The sequence below is a fragment of the Petaurus breviceps genome, unplaced genomic scaffold (assembly GCF_028583685.1).
Source record: "Petaurus breviceps papuanus isolate PSGF00001 unplaced genomic scaffold, PetGlider_PUasm1.0 98, whole genome shotgun sequence".
NCBI classification, from domain to species: Eukaryota; Metazoa; Chordata; class Mammalia; order Diprotodontia; family Petauridae; genus Petaurus; species Petaurus breviceps.
This window is the reverse complement of record NW_027187460.1, coordinates 59,652,964-59,673,659: the sequence shown is the minus strand read 5'-3', so window position 1 is coordinate 59,673,659 and position 20,696 is coordinate 59,652,964. Positions and strand designations below refer to the sequence as shown.

The following is a 20,696-nucleotide window of genomic DNA, read 5'->3' as shown; positions in this document are numbered from 1 at the left end:
TGAAGAACTTTAATGGCATCTTCAAACATGAACTATTCTCTCTTCCTCCCTATATTCCTAAGTAACAGAATATTTCAATATTTCAGTGATAATAAGAACATAAATAGTAAATGTGATGCTTTCAGTCTTTATTCTCAAATATTTCCATTAGTCTATCTAATTTTTCTGACACCAGCTTCTGCATAAACCTTTATTACTGCAAAGCTAGCAGGCTGTTCCTCATACTCTATTCTTCTAACAGGATCAATTCAATGATATTGAATATTTAACATATTAAAATTTACTTTTCATTGAAGGTATCATTGATGGAAATCTGATGGAGTTTATAAAAGGCAATTTTATATGATTATAATTATAAAGTACCTATACTACTTTATATAGTCTTTAATAAAAATTTTTACTAATGACAAGCGAGACATTATTTTTCCAATTATTACAATCTGTTTGTTGCTCTACCTTATCCTAGCAGGATAATATTGTTTCTCATAACACAGAGAACAATTAGGGACCAATTGAAGCTTTCAGCTATAAATCCGTGATCCTATTTATGGCCCCTATTCTTAATGAAAGTATGGAATTTTTCTTCATAAAAGGAAAACCAACAACTTAATATTTACTGTTATCAATTTAATTTACTCTGATATAGCAATAGTTAGACTAATTTTATCTACAATCATAAGGTAGTTCAGACCAACTGAGAGCAATTTGTGCCTTCCTTGTCAGTAACAGAAAAATGTACTTTATTTTTATGATTAACTATACATAGGATTACTTTGATATCTATTCTCTGGCCCCAATTTAAACTTCCCTTTCTTCAGTAATGTGTTTGTCAACAAAAAATTCCATATAAAATTTCCTTTGGATAACATGGAAAGAGGGAAGGACTGCAATAGGAAGATGACTTGGGATCAAATTCCCACTCTGGTTATCCAACCTTGATGGCATCATTTCATTTTTCTGGGTCTGTTCCCAAGCCTACAAAATTGTGATACTATCACCTGCAATCCAAGCTTACCTTAAAAAAAAAAAAAAATCATGCTGTTTTAGTCATCAAAAGTCTGATCTTTTTTACCCCAACCTACACCCCCTGCTCCCTAATAGCAAAGACAAATAAATAAATAAAGCCCTTGTTACAAACATGCATACTACTCAAGGAAAAAAAATTCCACTTTGGCCATGTTCAAATAATTTAAGTCTAATTCTTTGCTCTATAATCCTACATTTCTATCAGGAGGTGGGCAGCATGTTTCATTATTCGTCCTCTGGAATTGCGGTTGGTCATTACACTATCCAAAATTCCTTCAAGCTGTTTACAATATGAACAGCTAGGTGGTGCAATGGATGGAGTGTGAAGTCTGAAGTCAGGAAGACGGATCTTCCTGAGTTCAAATCCAGCCTCAGACACTTACTACTTCTGTGACCCTGAGCAAGTCACTTCATCTGAAAAATGAGCTATAGAAGGAAATGGTAAACTACTATAGTATTTTTACCAAGAAAACCCCAAATGATGTCATGAAGAGTTGGACACAACTGAATAATGATTCTACAATATTGTTGTCTATGTACAAATTGTTCTCCTGGTTCTGTTTACTCTGTATCAGTTCATATAAGTTTTCCTACTTTTGTATGAAACCATATTCTTTATAATTTCATCATATTTGTACATCATCTCAATTCCTGTGTTTGGACTTCAGAGTTTCTACATAGCTCTCTGGTCTTTTCATCAGGGAATGCTTGGAAGTCTATTTCACTAAAGGTCCATTTTTTTTCAGCTCTAGAATTTTGTTCAGCATTGCCAGGTAAGAAATTCTTGGCTATAAGATTATCTATATACTTTACTTTCTGGAATATGCTATTCCAAGCTCCCCACTCATTTATAGTGGTGGCAACTAAATCATGTATGGTCCTGATTGTGGATCAGTACTTAAATTCTCTCTTTATGGATACTTGCAGTATTTTTTCTTTGAGTTGGAAGTTCTGGACTTTAGCTAACATGTTATTAGAAGTTTTCCATTTGGGCATTTCTTTTAAAGATGTGACTGGTGGATTCCTTCTATTTCCATTTAGCTCTATGGTTTTAAGAGATCTGAGAAGTCTTCTTTAAAGATTTCCTGAAATATGATATCTAGGATCGTTTTGGTCATGAAACTCAGGTAATCCATTGGTTTTTAAATTTTTCTCCTTGATTTATTTTCCAGGTCTGTTGCTTTTCCTATGAGATAACTTAAATTTTCTTCTAATTTTTTAATCTTCTGGCTTTGTTTTAATATTTCTCATTGTCTCATTAGCTTTTAATTGGTCTATTCTAATTTTCAGGGAGTTTTTAGTACTTGGGCAAGGTTTTATACCCTCTTGTGCCAAGCTATTAATTCCCTTTCCATTTTCCCCCACATAGTTACATTTTAAATTCTTTTTAAAAAATTGATTCATCTTTTCCACTTGAACTTGGGCTCAAGCTGCGCTTTTCAGCAAATTTTTGCTTATAGATGTTTTGAAGCCATTCTCTTCTTCCAACTATGTGTCTTGAGCATCATCACTATCACTAAAACAGCTTTTAATGTCACAATTCTTTTTTTGTTTGTTCAATCTTTCAGCCTACTTCCTGATGTTTGGACTTGATATTTTAGCACTCCCAAAGAGGTCTGAGGTCAAACCTCCCCTCCTCCCCCCCAAGTTCAGTGAGTTCCTGACCTGAATTTGGGTCTGAACAACAGTAGATGCTACTGGACTTGGCCACTCTCAGCTGGCTGGAAAGTTCTGGTTCAGTGACAGAAATACAAGCTTTCCTTTTGTCTGAGATTCCAGCCCGGTTATTTCTCTGCAAATTTCAGATTGGACTGGTGACAAATTATTATTTTACTCTACTCTTGAGAGGTAGGCCATACTGTGAATTTTGAACCTGTTCTTCTCACAGTACAACCTCTAGGGCCTAAGTTGCGGGCATGGGAGCACAGGTCCCTTTGTCAATGTGCCCTGGATCTATGACACAGAACTGGGTCCTGGGCAATAAAGCTGTCAGTTTGCACCTGTCCTCATAGAAATGACCTGGTTGGTGGGGCGGCTAGGTGGTGCAGTGAATAGAGCACCAGCTGTGGAGTCAGGAGGACCTGAGTTTAAATCCAACCTCAGACACTTAACATAAAAAAACTAGCCGCGTGACTTTGGGCAAGTCACTTAACCCCAATTGTCCTACCTTCCCCCCTCCAAAAAGCAACAATAACAACAAGTGCCCTGGTGGGGATTTAGAATTCCCTTGCTGCCTTGGTTCTCAGCCTCTCCTTGGATGTTAGTTAGTATGCTCTACGCATGGTGTGCTCTGCACCACGGCCCATGCCCAGGGTTTTTTTCTTTGCAGACTTCTCTGTCTGACTCCCTACGCTGACTTAGACTGGGCAAATGATTCAATGTAACTTGTTGAGTTTCCCCAATCAAGATTCAGTATAGTGCTCTAAGTCTGTTTGTTTTGTGATTTTTTTGGAGGGGGGGAAGGGGGAGGGTGTCACTGCACTGCTTCCTCCTAATGCAAAATCTTTGTTTCACCCTCTCCAATCCATGGATGCTTACAGCATTATATATGCATTATAAGTTTACAGCATACAGAGAATTTAAAGTTACTTTATGAACTATGAAATATGTCACAGAACCATCAGCTACTAGATAAGCTTTAAATTTGTGTTTCCCCAGCACTTTCCATGGAGCAGGAACTTAATGACAATTTGATAAATAAAAAATAAGATTTTACTGGGGAAGCAGCAAGATAAAGTGAGGAAAAGCACTGACTCTAGATCTCAACAATGATGGCTAAGGTGCCAGTTCTATCACCTCCTGACTGTGTGATACTAGGCAAGTGAGGGCACCTCTCTGGCCCTCAGCTTCCTTTTCTGTGAAATGAAGGAGTAAAGACTACCTGCTCTCTAAGATCCTTTCCACCTATAAATAGATCTAAACAGCTCTAAGTTTATAGCACAATCTGCCATTCACTGAGAAAAAATAACTGAAAGGTTACAAGAAAACAAATTTCTATTATTTAGGTAGATTAAAACAATCCATCAAAACAGCAATTATCTATGATAAGAGAATTATTGATATACAAAAGCCACTTGACCTCGTCTTTGAAATTATATGAATGCTCTGAGGCTGCTTCAACATCATCCATCTCTCCTATGACTCTCTCATGTCATTACTAAACATAGAAAGATAGTAAGGAAGTCCAAGTTTTTCGATCAATGAGATCATTCCATTCATCTTTTGAACCTCAAGATAGAAGTAACTAGGTTGAACACCTCTACATAAGCCTTGTAGTTATTTAGTTAATATGTATTTATATGTATATTGTCTCCACAAAAAAAAACCATAAATGCTTCTAGAGCAGAATGAGATTTGTATATTCAGCAACTAGTATAGAGCCTGACACAACGCTGGCCCTTAGGAAGTGTGTTGCTTAAGTGATTCGTAGTAGAAGGTGGTAATGATTACTGTCACAATAACAAGACCAAGAGCTAACATTCATATTTCACTGGAAAGTTATCATACCACTTCCTTGAATTTTCCTAGTTCAGGCATTTAAAAGTACATTTCTCTAAAGTCACTTACAAAGAGACAACATTCTAAGATAAGAAATAACTACAACAAAATAAATTTATTATAACTATATATATTCCCTTGGTTTCCCTATATAATCATCAGTTGTAGTATAAACAATTTCATCAACATAATGGTACTGCTCTTCCACAAAAGCCAAAATTAATCGTTCATGGGGCCAAATTAAGTTCCAATTCAGGGGAAGGAATAATTATATAGAACCTACAACATCGTAGGTACATTTTTTAAAATAAATATCTATTTATCTGTTATCTAATATTATTTTACAAAGATTATTGATCCTCACAATAACCCTGAGAGGTTGCTGTTATTATTATCCTTATTTTACAGAAGACACTAAGCTAACCTCTAAGTGACCTGTCTAGGGTCATATAAATAATAAGTATCTGAATTTGGATTTGAATTCAAGTCTTACTGTCTCCAGGCCCAGATCTCTACCCATTGCACCACCAGCTGAGCACTCTGTACAGGTGAATTACCAGCAGTAAGAACTACTTTGGATCATAGGATCACAGACTTAGAACTAGATATAGATCTATAGAACTATAAGAGAACAGAGTAAGAAATGAGGCTACAGAGCAAAGAAAAGCAGAACACAAAAATATTTTTCACTATATTATTACAATTTTATTACCAAATTTAGGAAAAGAAGAAATGTAGGAATAATACAATACAGTAAAGGGTTAAAAAAAACTTCTACTATGGGTTATAGTAGAAACAAATCTTTGGGGGGAAAAACCCCAAAACTTATCTTCCCAAGGTCTTTTAATTTCTTCAGAATTAGTTGTACCCTATGTTAGAGCTGATATTAGTTCCATTCTTTGAAAATAGTAAAATTCCACTATAATTGAGTAGAATAATAGTATAATAGTATACCATAATAGTATCAATGAAAATAAGGCATTAAGTTTAAATTTATCAAAAACTGTCTATTTTTTTTAATTAGCAAAATGGGGACACATGCCCACATGTCAAATAGATAAGTTTTATAATTTCCCTATGTTAAAAAAAAAAATCGTAGCGATTCATAATTTTTGGCAAAAATTAAGAAATATCCTCTTAAAAGGCAAGTGTCCAAAACACTGCTAAAAATGAGTTTACACGCACAATATATTTACATAATGCTCTACCTTCTATGCCTTCTTTAAGATCATTAAAATGGAGCTTCATAAAAGCTTAGAGAATGCTTTATTTCTCAAAAAAGAGGTGAAAGTAAAAGAGGTGATATTCACTTAAAGTGTACCTAAAAAGTCATTCAGGAATACTGAGAAAGCAAAAGCAAAACTTAAGTAAAAGTCTTTCATTAAGATCTGGTAGAAGTTGTATTATGTGTAAGGCACTATGCTAAGCAGAAGGAGAAAGATCCATGTTCAAAATATCATATTTACATTAGCTATATTTTAAACATATTCAATACTCACTTTTCTCTCATTCTAGGTAAATACAACATTCAATCATATATTTCAGGCATCTTTCAATCAATGATGAAGTCATTTTCATATTCTCACTTTTAACTTCTTCAGCCCATCATTTCAGTTTTTCAAAGTATTTAAGAAATTTTCTTTGACCTATCTCATTAAAGTGTTAATTCCAATCTTATCTGATTCTTTATCAAGGTCTTTTTTTCTTCCTATATTATTCATAATTCATTAAATTCCTATCACCCAGTATTTCTAATCATTTCTTCTAGAATTCTACTCAGAAAAACTATTAAATAATTTATCTTAAAGTCACAAAATTATAAAATTTAGAATTTATTTTTCAGTTTTTCAGAATCATTTTTATGATTTTAAAATATTTTAATGCATTTTTAAGGATCTTATTTAGCAAATAGTTAGTACATTTATTAAAAATTTTCATTATAAGGAGCGGCTAGGTGGCACAGTGAATAGAGCACAAGCTCTGGAATCAGGAAGACTTGAGTTCAAATTTGACCTCAGACACTTAACACAAGCTGTGTGACCTTGGGCAAGTCAAAAAGAAAAAAAAAATTCATTATAAATCCATCTGTCTTTATTTTCTAATTTAGATAGTTCTGTCTTTCATCAAGTATTTCCAGTGAAAATGGCCTGACAGGGAAAGATCTATGTGTAGAAATGATGTTAACAATAAAAAATTAATATTGGTTTATATATAACAGAGCTAAGATATTAGGGTCACTTGTTACTTTATCTACAGTTTAAACCTTCAATAAAAATAGAGGGAGCTACTATATGGCATTTGTTGGTTGAAGTGAATCTGTTAAAGGAAAAAGAACAAAGGTAAAACTTTCCTTTATTTGTGGTTCAAATTTTGCAAATAACAGAATATTAGCTGTAGAATTTTACAATGCGCAATTATGTAAGACTTGGATAATGAGAAGAACTTAATGATTAGCTTGATTCCCACATTAGAAAGTTAAAACACTGGGCACAGAGGTCTGATCATTATGCCTTAAAATCATCCTTTTGGTCATCAAGTCAATTATTGCTCCTTTTAAAAAGCTTTAATAATACTGATGATAACATTGACAAACAGCCTGATTAATATCTATTCTATGTATACTGTTAGTTTATACCTAAATAATATAGAAAAATTAAACATGAGATTCCTGCCTAGACCTCTAATCAGTTTCCTCAATCCCTAGCTAGATCATTACTGACTATAAGTGTTCTTTATGCATATGGTAAAACAGTTTATATGTGTATAGACACATACAAGACTAAGATACAAACAAATTGCAGCCTCAATCCTATCAAAACTTACCCAAGGGTGTTGCCTGCCAGTCTGCCCAGAGTTTCAGAACCAGACAGAAACCATGGGGAGTCACTAGTCCTGCCTGGCCTGGATGTCCTTCCTGCCCCTGAGCCACTGCTCAACTTTGAACTGAAAATAAAAGATGGTAGATCAGTCACAAAACAATCCCAAACGGGTTAGGAACAAAACCTGGAATCCCAGGTCTCAATTCTCAGGGACTTATTCTGGTAACATACCAGCTTAAGCAACACCCTTGGGGAATGAATATTCCATGCTAATCTAACTAAAATACTAAAAGTTTAACTTGAAATTAGAAGACAGAGCTAACATGTTTTATTCACATTAGCAATCCATTCTGTTCTCACTGTAAAAATATTCGACAATGTAATCACAAATAAATGTTCAACATAACATTTAAAGTTAACTGTCTGATATTCAGTAAAATAATATCTATCACCCACCAACTTTTATGCTCCCAAATTTAGGGTTCATTTAAGCAGTCCAACTATAGTCAAATCAGTTCTATTTGTTGTTATAAACATTAAGGCAAAATTTTAACGTGACCTACGAAGTCAATCCAACCAAAATAGACTCGTAGCAAAAAATGTCTATTTATAGAGCCTATTACAAACTTCAAAGCATTCCATCCAGAAAGTTATTCCAACTAAATTCAAGTGATTCTCTGCTGATTTTAATTTTATTAAGCTAAATGCAAAACTAATAAACAGTTTGTTAAAAATGAAAAATACAATTAAAGTATATCCCTGTTAATATATAACGTCTCACCCAAAGTTTAAACATATGTGGAAAGTAGAAAGAATGTTCAGCCTTACCCATCATTATTATCAGGTTTACCCAATTCCAATCTGTCTGGCTGCACTGAAAAACCAATCCTGCAGACTCTACCATCCTAAAATTGAGAGAGAAAAATGAAGTATTCAAAATAGAAATGTCAACATTTAAGTATTCCTTCAACGAGCATTTATATAGGTCTATTCTGGCCCCCAAAATGAGTTGGGACTCTAAGAGAATACCTGCCCACTCCCCCAAAAAGAACATCCTTAGCCCCAAAGGATCTTATGTAATTAAGACATGATGAACTTTTAATGAAATTACAGGAGAAGAATCTCAAATTGCTTTAAGTTATGTAGAAGTTCATAGAAAGAAAAAAGACAAGGAACAAGAAGCTCTGAAAAAATGTGACCCTGGGAAATCATTTAACCTCTCTAGGCCTCAGTTTCCCCATCTGTAAAAAGGAAGCACCAGAAACATATCTCCAGTCCCCATTTCAGCTTTCAAATTTTATGTCTTTAATTGGGGAGAGTGTAGTGAGCAGTAATGAAGAACCATGTACAAGTTTAATCTTACTGGACAATTATGACTTTTACTAGGCAACATGGAGATAATATTAAATAATTACATAGATTATTTTCAATGCTTCAACAGATTAATATTTACCTCAAGAAGAAATGCAGCATGATTTGGTCCCACCACACACTGTTTAATAGTAGCCTGTTCCAATACATTCAATGGAGGGTGACTGAAAAATTTAAAAGTAAATATAATGTTAAATAAATTTTAAGCTGGGAAAGCAAGAAAGGGTATATAGGGGAAAAAAGTATAAAAACTTGAATTGGCATCCAAAATTACTAAAAATTTCCATATTGTTTAAGATATGTTTACATATCAATTAAAATACCCCTTTAATTATTAATGATGATGAAGTCAACATATATGACATCACAGGCTTCACTTGTATAAACAGGGGCCATGGAATCAAATGATCAAACTTCTAAGATTAATTCCTATGTAACAAATGCCTCATAACTGCTAGCTAAACTTGAAGTGGTATAACATGAACTTAATAGAACATGAACGGATTAAGTTAAGGGAACTCTAGAAAGTATGCTGTGGCTTTTTTACATGAAAGAGACAAAATTTTTCTAGATATAAAAAGGAACTAAAAAGTCTTACCTGTTTAAATTATATTTGTTCAATTTCTCTGACACTTCCCGTAACCTGATGAAAACAAACAAACTACTATAGTAAATATGTTAAATACAAAATTACATGAAAACAGAATATTCCCTTCTGACAAGTAGATTTTATCCATTATTCCAATGACAACTATTATGATAGAATAAATAGGCTCACTGCTAAGGCCTCACTGATAAGTCATTGCAGAACAACCATTTGTTCCATGAAGACAACCACTAGTTAGACTCTCTGCTCCTTCTATCATTACAGATGAAACCTTTTTTTCAAATCCTAAAACCAATCCTTTAGTATAGCAGAAATACATGCAAGGTCAATTATTTCTCCCTAATAACAAAAGGCGCTTCTTCCTAGGTATGCCTGTCATAATAACATATAGAATAGAATGAAAAGAAATAGGAAGGAGTAATGGACATTTCTGAGATACAGATCTGATCTAGAACAAGGAGCAATGAACTTAAAAAATCTGAAGTTCTGGTCTTGGCTTCACAGCTTACCAACCTTATGACTGTGAACAACTTACTAAAATCACAGTTTCCTTACTTGATAAATCAGGACACTTCTGATCTATGTGCCTTACAGTTTCCATGAATATTTATAGATACTATAAATGTGTTTAGATTACTACAAACCATAAAAGGGCATTAAAATTATTATCTACAAAGATAAGAAGCTAATCAAGTTCATCAGAATAAAATAACTGTTTTAACCTATATTTTATGTTAACATTACAATATAAGCAATGTCATTCAAGGTATAAGAATGTTAAAATAAACAAATTATATTTTTTAAGGCTATGATTTCATTAGTCGACTTTATCCCTACATTTACCTTAGCATAAGCTTCAAACTTCCTAATTTGAGAAATCAAAGCAAAAAGTTAATTCAGCTGCCTTTATCAATATAAGGGAGGGGCTGACAAATAAGGGCTCCACACAAACAGAAAACAAAAGAAAAATTTGAGACTTCTGATAACTAATCTGCCATGGGTCTCAATCAATTAATTGATAAGAATTTATTAAGCCCCTACTATGTGCCAAGGACTGTGCTAGAGATAGCCAATATACAAAGACAAAATATAGTCCTTGTTCTCAAGAAAAACAAGACATATCCCCCTTATTAGTAGAGAGAATTAGGACCTGAACTGAATATGTGATATCACTGGTAGAGGGAATTCACTGTTACCAATGGAAGTCAGCACCTACTCTGCAACTAAGAGTAGCCTACAACACTTTGAGGTCACATGACTTGGACAAGCTAAATCATCACAAGGCCAATACTGTCAGAGGCTTCACTTAAAACAGGCATTTCTGGATTTAAAAACAACTATTTATTATACAACACCGGCCTCTCTGAGTGACTATGGTGATACAAAATAAATACAAAGTAAATACAAAGTATTAAGTGAGGGTGTAGATATTAACCTTTGAGGGGAGAGAGGGTTCAATGTTTGTTCCCACTTGAGCTGAGCTTGGAAAGAAGCTGAGAGTTCCAAAAGGAGATAGTGAAGAATGGTCATGATCAATTCCTAATTATCCTAGAAATATCTGTTCAGCAGAAGCCAATTTAAGGTGAAAAATATGCCAAAAATCTACGTGAGGAAACACTCTTTTTGATAATCTTCTTCTTTCTAAGTTTTCGTGACATTGCTTTTTTCCTGGTCTTTCTAACTCTCTTTCAATCTTCTTTGCTGGCTAACCACAGTTGTCTCCCAAGGCTCTGCCCTGGCCCTCTTCTTTCCTTCCAATATATTATTTTGCTTTATCTCAACAGCTGCTATGTATTCAATTTGACTGACTAATAGATACCTATAGCTATACAGATACAGATCATTTCCAGATCTATCTGCCCAATCCTAACCTATTTCCTGACCTTATGTCGTATCCCCAACCACCTGTTGGATATCTTGATCGGGATGTTTCACAGAAGACGCAAATTCAGTATGTTCAAAATTGAACCTTCTCATCCTCCAAATTTCCCTATTAATATCAAAGATATCACCCAACATCCTCCCAATCAATCATCCAGGCTCACAACTTAGGTGCTATCCTCAATTCCTGGTTCTACTGCCTTTTCATCCTGCCCTAGCCAATCTATCCCCAAATTCTGTCAATTCTACCTTCATAACATCTTTTATTACATGAGCCTTCTCTCTTGTGACACTGCCATCATTCTAGCACTTCATTGTCTGCCTCACATCTAGACAATTAACCATCTAGTGGTTGGTCTCCCTGCCTCAAGTCTCTCTTCACTCCAGTAAATCGTCTACTCAGTTACCAGTGATCTTCCTAAAGTGGAAGCCTTATCCCCTTCACCCCTCTCCTCCCTCCTACTCAAACTCTCATGGTTTCCCAATTAACCCAAGATCAAATATACAATCCTGTTTGGCCTTTAAAGCCCTCCATAATCTGGGCCCCAACTTTTCTAGTCTTCTTATATTTTGCACCCCTCACCCCCCCCAATATTCTGTGATTCTGTAACACTGTCCTTGCTATTCCTCTCATAAGACACTACTAGCCATTTTCACTAATTGTCCACACCAGAAATGTTTTCCCTACTCATCTCCACCAGCTGGCATTCTTTTAATTCTAAACCAAAATCACAACTTCTGCAAGAAACCTTTCTAGATTCCTAATGCTAATGTCTTTTTTTCTGTTTCCTCCATTAGACTGTGAGCCCCTTGAGAGAAGGGGCTGTTTTTTTCCTTTGTATCTCTAGTATTTAGCACAGTGCTTGGCTCTTAACGTTTGATGACTTGACTTGTGTTTTGTTTTTTATAAAGTCTACAGATTAGTTTTCTAAAACTAGTTTTCTTGAAAAATAAATTCTTAGAATATCGACTTCTGGGAACTAAGATGGTGGAGTAAGCAGTAAGTTGCTCTCACTCTCCTTTACTGACCTTGAAAAACCCAGAAAATATCACCCCAGTAAAAATCCTGGAACAGTAGAGTCATCAGAAAGATGGAGTGCAACAGTTTTTTTAGCCAGTGAGGCTAGGGGGATTAACAGGAAAGGTCCCTCTTGCTGTGGCTGAAGGAAATCTGTCAGGACAGGAGGTATCTGCTGAAAGCCCCACCTCAGCAAACCAGCAGGAAATCCCAAGTCCCAAGGTGGTGGAGCCAGCAAACACCAACACCAGGACCCCGGCATGCCTTCACACAGCCAGGGGAATTGGTAGACACCAGTGTAGAGAACCACCACTTGCATTGCAGATGGGCATCCTCTAGCAGTTGAGCCTACCTAGTTTTAGCACAGTTCCCCGCCAGGAGGAGACCTCCAGGAGCCAGACAACCCCTCCCCCACACTTCACTACTGCCAGCTTCACTATAACTGTGAAAATGCAGAAAGACCTCACCTGGCCTTGGAACATACCAGTCACCACCAAGAATTCCAGCTCAACACCAGGTAAGCCACAGCATTATACAGCTTCCAGCTGCCAGAACCTGAAGCCCCAGCACACAAAGCCAATAACCAGGCTCCTAGCCCCCAGCACAAGACAGGGGACAGAGCCCCCTGTGTCCCAGAAGCAGGAATTAACTTTAAAAAAGCCAGGAAAAAGGCAAACATAATGAGCAAAAAGCATCTCAGAAAAGCAGAGACTATAAAAATTGAACAATTCCTTTCAAAAAAATGGAAAAAAATTCACTGAAGAAAGTAACTCCTTAAAAAGTAAAATTAGTCATTTAGAAAAGGAAGCACAAAAGCTAACTGAAGAAAACAATTCATTAAAAATTAGAATTGGGCACACAGAAGCTAATGACTCTAAGGCATCATGAATCAGTCAAACAAAATCAAAAGAATGAAAAAAATAGAAGAAAACGTAAAGTACCTTGTTGGAAAAAGAAGACTTGGAAAATAAATCCAGGAGAGAGAATTTAAGAATTATTGGTCAATTGGAAAGCCATGATGAAACAAAGAGCCTGGACAGCATCTTCCAAAAAATCATCAAGGAAAACTGCCCTGAGGGTCCTAAAACCAGATGGTAAAATAATCATCAAAAGAATATACCAATCACTTCCTAAGAGATCCCAAATTGAAAATACCATGGAATACTGCACCAAAATTTCAGAACTAAATCAAGGAGAAAATACTGCAAGCAGCCAAAAAAGAAAGAATGCAAATACCATGGAACTACAGTCAGGATCATGCAGAATCTTGCAGCTTCTACACTAAAAGATCAGAGGGCTTGGAAGATGATATTCCATAAGGCAAAGGAACTTGGATTACAACCAAGGATCAACTATCCAGCAAAACTGAGCATAATCTTTCAAACAAGGAGATGAACATTCAATGAAACAGGATTTCCAGAACTTCCTAAGTTTCTTTCCTAAGAAAACTTTCCTAAGAAAAGATCAGAGCTCAATGGAAAATTTGATCTTCAAATACAAGACTGGAGAAGCATAAAAAGGTAAACGGGAAAGAAAAAAAAGTTATTCAGTAAGGGCAAACCATATACATCCCTACATGGGAAGATGATACTTGTAAATCTTGAGAATTGTATCTTTATTTAAAATTTAAAAGGGATATACATAGATATAGGATGTGGGGATAAATTAACTAATGTGATGATAAAAAACCCAATTAAGGGTTGAAAGGGGATTGTAATAGGAGAAGAGGAAAGGAGGCAGAAAAGGGTAAATTACATCACATAATGAAGCACTAAAACATATTACAGTAGAGGGAAATAAGGGAGGGAGATGAGCATTGTTTGAACTACACTCTCTTCTGGATTTGGTTCAAGGAGGGAGTAACAGATTCATTTAGGTATAGAAAGCTAACTTGCCCTACAGGCAGTAGGAGGGGAAAAGGGAAAGAAAAGGGAGGGGCAGGTTAGAAGGGAGGGAAGAAGTAGTAGGAAAAAAGGGAAGGAAAATAGAGGGGGCAGATAGAAGGAAAGTAAGATTGAGGTCCGTGGAGGTCAAAAGCAAAACTCTTTTAAGGAGGGAAAGGCTGAAGAGAGAAATTAAAGCATAAGGGGGGGAGGGAATAGGACGGAAAGAAAGACATAGATAGTAATCATAACTGTGAATATGAATGGGCTGAACTCTCCCATTAAATGGAAGTGGGTAGCAGAATGGATTAAAAACCATAATCCTACAATATGTTGTTTACAAGAAACACCTCTGAAACAAGGGGAATACACACAGGTTAAAGGTAAGACTAGAGTAGAATATATTATGCTTCAGGTGAAGTAAAAAAAAAAAAAAGCAGGGGTAGCAATCCTAATCTCAGACAAATCAAAAGCAAAAATAATCTTATTAAAAGAGATAAGGAAGGACCCTATATCCTGCCAAATAATTCTTCTATACAACATGACTAATGTCAAAATGTTTAATAAGAATGAATATGTAGAGCTTACATCAGACTGCATGTTGTCTTGGGGAGGAAGGAGCAGAGGGATGTGAAGAAAATTTAAAACTTATGGAAGTTTATGTTGAAAACTAAAAATAAATTAATTTATAAAGAAAGAGAAAAAGAAATTCTTAGGTCAATAATGATTCTGTTGCCCGAAAGAAGATGCTAAATATTGTATTATGCTGTTGCTTATGATACATGAAATGAATAACAACAACCTTTGATCAATTTACAAAGATTAATTTTTCTCTCCAGAGTCAGGTATAGGCAGTTTGCAATGGATACATATCTCTATTTCTCCTATATTTATCTGCACTGCCTGCAAGACACCAACCCTGAACTAGATTGCTTTTATCAGTGCATTGGGTTTTTTTTCCCTACAATAGTAAAATAAACACTAAAAAGCCACTACAAACTTTGAAGATTAATAAATAGAAACTCAAATAAAAATTGTCTTCTAGAAATTAAAGCTGTTTTTTGTTTTTCACCAAATCCTAGCCTGGTAAATTGGATACTGATGACCCTAGCTATTATTTAATTATTTTTCATCTTAACAATTAATCATATTTCAAATAATATCAGCAGTGGGAATGGAAGGTGGGAGAGAAAAGTCAGGAAATTTGGGCTGTAGTTACAACTGCATAACGATGTTACCAAGTAACTATCACTTTAGACAAATTACAATCTATCTGGGGCCTGTGTACCATCTGCAAAAACTGTGGGACTAGATTATCTTTATGGTTCCTTGATAACTTAATGTTTATGATCCTGTAACTAGCAAAGGTATATATATGCCATGAGTCAAAGCATTCTAGGTTTCTTTAAAACAGTAGTCAATGATATTTTCATGGTCTAGAGCACTTTAGATTTTTAAATTCTTAAGAATCCTTGCAGAAAGTCTCAAAATCATGGGCTGAATGATAGTCAGCCAGGTAAGTAAATCAGTCAATAAACATTTATTGAGCACCTACTATGTAGTAGTCACTGTGCTAAGCCCTAAGAATACAAAGAAAGATAAAAGACAGTACCAGCAGTCAAGAAATTGACAATCTAATAAGGAGACAACATGCAAACAGTTATGCACACAAACTACTTCTTGAATGGCAACATTAAAAGTATACCAATCAATGTACTGATATCAACCTGACTACTCCTAGGAAACTGCCATTAGAAATATTAGATGGAAAGACAGGAGCCCTGGCACAGGAAAGCAATATATGGCCATCAATTAGTAAGCATTTATTAAGCCCTTATTAGGTGCCAGATAGGTTGGGATGCATGCCCTCAAGGAGTTTACATTGTATTGGATTACCCATGGTAAATATAAGTATGAAATACATTTAAAATAGTGAAGGATATGGAGCAGGGTGCAAAGAGACCAAGGAAAGCCTCACATGAAAGGCAGTATTTGAGCTGAGTTCTAAAGAAAGGGGAGGGGGGGGAGGGGGGGTTTAAGTAATTTGCAATGCATCATCCATTCTCAGTTGCCAAATCTTGCCATTTCTATCTCCACAACATTTTTAACATTTGACCCCCTTCTTTCCATCTCATCTACCATCTTAGTTCAGACCCTAATCATTTCCTTATTTCTGTGTGAAAGCACCACCATACTTCTAAGTTTCTATAATCAATATGGTATGCTCAACTCTTCACTCTAGCTCACTCCAAAAATCCAATTAGTTACCAAATCTTGTTATGCCTACCATCAAAGGATCTCTCTCTTCTGATCCTTTTATAGCACTAACACACAGCAATCCTACCTAGTTCAGGCCTTCACCTGACAGTCCTCTTTTTACTATAGTTCTATAGAGATGTTACTAGTTGCTGCATTTGTGGGTTCATTAAGTACTCTGGGACAAAAAATTTATCGCCTCTCACCTAGATTACTACAATAGCCTCCTAGTTGTTCTCTCCATACAAGTCCATCTCACACTCAGTACAGCTGTCATCCACCCAGACTGGCCTTTCTCTGCCCACCGCGCCTCCTCCCACCCCCCCATGACACTCCATATCCCGTATCTGTGCTTGTGCACAGATGCCATCCCTCACCAATTCCCTGCTCACCTAAGCCTCAAGGAACCTCTCTTCCTTCAAGGCAAAGTTCAAGCACAAGCCTTTCCCAATTCTCCAAATACAAAGGTCTGCCCTTCCTTTGCACTGATTTGCATTTATTCATGTACATGAATTCTATGTTTATATGTGTACTGTCTTTCCCAGCGTAAATTCCTTGAGAATGTTTTTTTGTTTCTGTTTTTGTTTTTTTGTTCTTCTTAATACCTTGTGATTGCTGATTCTTGTACTTGTATCCCCCAAGGTCTAGCATAATGCATAATACACAGTAGATGTTTTTTGTTGCTTGTTTCTATTTGAACTTAATTTTACCCCTTTGCTTTTATATTGAGCTCAAATGTTATATCCCAGAATACTGAATGAACCTACAAATGCAACAGCTAAAATCCTCTCCTACTTAGTATCATCTCTATAGAACTAGAGAAAAAAGAGTGTTGGTTTGATATGTCAGTTTTCAAAATGATAGTTGTGACATCTATGCCCAACTAAATTCCTGAAAAAAACTAAATGCATGGTCTAACAGTATTTAGAAAAGGGAACTGGTGGATCCCTAGAAATTATATAGGTTTACTAAAAACAAGTTAAATCAAAATAAGTTCCCTTTTTTATATGCTTATAATACTAGTAAATCAGGAAAATATTATAGGCATAGTTTATGTAGATTTCAGCAAGTCATCTGACAAAATTCTCCCATGATATCTTTGCAGGAGTGCCTACCACACAGTAGGTGCTTAAGTCAATGTTTGTTGAACTGATTAACTGGATAGCAGTAGAGGTATACACAATCTTGGCTAGATAAGTACTCTAACTAAAATGTTATGATTACTCTGTTAAATGTCAACTTGGAAGGTGGTATCAGGTACCATAACACTCAATTCTGTGCTTAGTTCTGTTCCCTGTTAATTATTTTTTCTGTATGGATGATGGCCTAAAATGCATGTTTACCAAAAATGCATATGACACAAAACTGGGGAAAAATTGATAATATGATAGATGAAAGAATAAGGGTTCAAAACAAACAGAAAACACTGAATATCAAAACCAATTAAATGATATCCAATAACGGCAAAAGTAAAAACCTGCGATGAAGGGTCAACAATTCAAACTTCTCAAGTCCAGAAGGGAAATGTGAGTAAAAAGCAGTTCAAGTAGTAAGAAATGAAGGCCTGTATAGTCTGATTAAAGACTTAAGATGGGTCAGAGTGAATGCCATTATTAGCTTAAGAGAAGTATGGTATTGACAATAGGGACCCCATTATTCAAATGGTCAGATCTCAAGTAGAATATTCAGCAGTTAACAATAATCTTTATTTGGACACCATCAAACTTGAATCATCCAAAAGGGACTCAAAGTAATGGATTTGGCATGGTTAACCCAGAAAAAAAAATTTAAAGGACATGACAGCAGTTCACATTTTTTAAAGAATTGTAAAATTTAAACTTTAGATTGTAAAATTTAAGGAACTGTAAAAATTTAATTCATGTAGTTTCAGCAGGCAGAAGTTAAAATATTTTGTCAACATAATAACATTGAGCAGATCAAAAATGTAAATGTCTGCCTGCCACACCAGAAGTTTTCAAGCAAATAGAATAAATTGTTGGAATACTGTCAGGAATCTTGCATAGGTAGGTGGGCTAGGCTAGCTGACTTCTAAGGTCTTTTCCAACTTTAAGATTCTAAATAAATGAAATAAAAATGAATTTTAATGTTGAATACATTTCTAATAGTGAGCAGCTTTGTGAAATAAACCTCTGAATACAACAATTTTAAACCCTACTTAAATATCTATCATCTTACAAAACCAAACTTCTATATTCTCAGCGATATTAATTTGGATAAACTATTCCCTGTGGATTAGTTTTAGAAGTCCTCAATCAGTATGATAAAGAAATTTCTTAAGCATAACATAAGTAAACTACAGAATGGGAAGTAGCTTGCATTAGCAATGAAAATTATAGAATCACTAAAGACCTGACACTATATTCATTTAAATCTCTAAGTTAATCATCATCTCTAAGTATTTATATTATATGCACTCATCAATTTAAAAGAACCTTATCCAGACACTTAAAATGCCTTAAATTATGGACGATTTCCCCAGCAGACATCCTATACACACAAGGGAAATAAAAAATGTGTATATATATTTTTGTAGGTACCCACAGGCCAGCCAAATACCATCTCAGAGGATATCTTTGGACATAGTTATAATGGAAAACAACACTAGGAGATGAATTTTGCTACAAAGCAGCCTCAGTTTTATATTTAATTACATTCAAGCACAATCAATAAAGTAATAAGGTAGTTGGATAGGTTAGTATTAAGCTTCTAACAATGTTCAGTACTTCCACATCAAAAATTTATTATTTTGTGGGCAGATTAAATAACCAATTTTATCCCTTTAAATTTTTAAGTTATTTTATAAGGCTAAAGAGGTAAGAAAACACTCAAATGATTTTAACAGGGGTAGAGAAATAAAGTGTAAAAGTATTTGGAATAAAATTATTTCATCAGTGCCCAAGACCCCAAATTAACATCCTAAAATGTTCTCTCAAAGTTGACTTGAAGCCTACAACATTTTCTTCTCCAAAACACAGAAATGGTGAAAAGAGATACATAGCTGAATGCTCATCATATGGAATAGTCTAGAAAAAGTATATTCATATAATTTTGTAAATGGAATCAATAACACTGATTTACATTATCATTTCAAAGATGTTTTGTTTAGTTTTAAGTTTCTGTTTCCCTACCAACTTGTAAAGTGAATCCTTCCAGAGTTTGACCTATAAGACTAGCCAAAAGCTCTGACTCTTCAGTAATTCATCGATGCATTCCTTCAAGAAAATGATTCTTATACCTCCATAAGTGTCACATTCAATCTTGATCCCTTCCAATGAGTCAAAAGGAAGTACACAATATATCAGCGATCCCTAAACTATTTTTTTGCTCACAGTCCAATATTATTCTCTGCTATGAGAATTCTGGCTAAATGGTATACAATTTATAACAATCATACATACATACATGCACAGCTAACTGTAAGGATAAGTTCTATATAATTCATAGCATACTCTGTGTATGAGAACCAGTAGCATACACAATAGACTACCTAGGCAGGCACCTAAGGGAGATGTTATCCTTAAGAGTCTTATGCTATTCAAAGACCTCTACAATTTCTCCAACCACCATTCCAATCTTAGCTCACACTTCTCATATAAATGAATGCTATGAGCTCACCAAACTAAACTACTTTCTATTGCTCAAATAAAGAAGCATCTTGTAGTAGATTAGAAATAATACAAAATTTGTTGTCAGAGGATCTGGTTTTGAATACCAGGTGGTTCTTCCTTTTTTTTGGGGGGGGGAGGGGAGGGGGAAGGCAAGGGAATTGGGGTTAAATGACTTGCCCAAGCTCACACAACTAGTAAGTGTGGTCAAGCGTCTGAGGTCACATTTGAACTCAGGGACTCCTGACTCCAGGGCCAGTGCTCTATTCACTGCACCACCTAACTGCTCCAACCAGGTGGTTCTTGTTCAAGGTCACATGGGCATAGAATTTAACCTCTGGATCTCAATTTTATCAGCTGTAAAAGGAGGGAATTGGACAACCTTTAAGGACCCGTGCAGTTTCTACTCATATGCCCTTTTACTTTGCAAGGTTCAAACTTGTTCAATGTAGTCTCAAGCTCCTATGCCTTCCTACTTCACCTACCTCTATTAATCTTAAGGATGAATTTAATATTTGCCCAATGCCCAGACCACATGTTATCTCCATGAAACCTCCCATATTCTATCATTCATCTTTGCCTTTCTTTTGTAATCCCCTTATATACTTATCATATTCTGGTTTGATTTTGGTTTTTTTTTTTTACTGTTATTGCTTTAATCACACCTAATGAACTATAAACTGGACTGATCTAATTTTATTTTTCCACGTC

The 20,696-nt window shown here is 35.2% G+C and overlaps 1 protein-coding gene across 9 annotated transcripts in view; it reads right to left on the bottom strand.

The window, feature by feature from the left end:
- The window catches only part of UBR5 (ubiquitin protein ligase E3 component n-recognin 5), a 192,032-nt gene that overhangs the window by 118,334 nt on the left and 53,002 nt on the right, over nucleotides 1-20,696 (bottom strand). For all 9 annotated transcript variants that reach the window (XM_069081109.1, XM_069081110.1, XM_069081116.1 and 6 more), the window contains exons 2-5: nucleotides 9,313-9,357; nucleotides 8,797-8,878; nucleotides 8,172-8,248; nucleotides 7,348-7,467 (exon numbers count right to left, since the gene is read on the bottom strand). In XM_069081109.1, coding sequence (XP_068937210.1) covers nucleotides 7,348-7,467; nucleotides 8,172-8,248; nucleotides 8,797-8,878; nucleotides 9,313-9,357 — 324 coding nt within the window. The remainder of the gene's footprint in view (nucleotides 1-7,347; nucleotides 7,468-8,171; nucleotides 8,249-8,796; nucleotides 8,879-9,312; nucleotides 9,358-20,696) is intronic.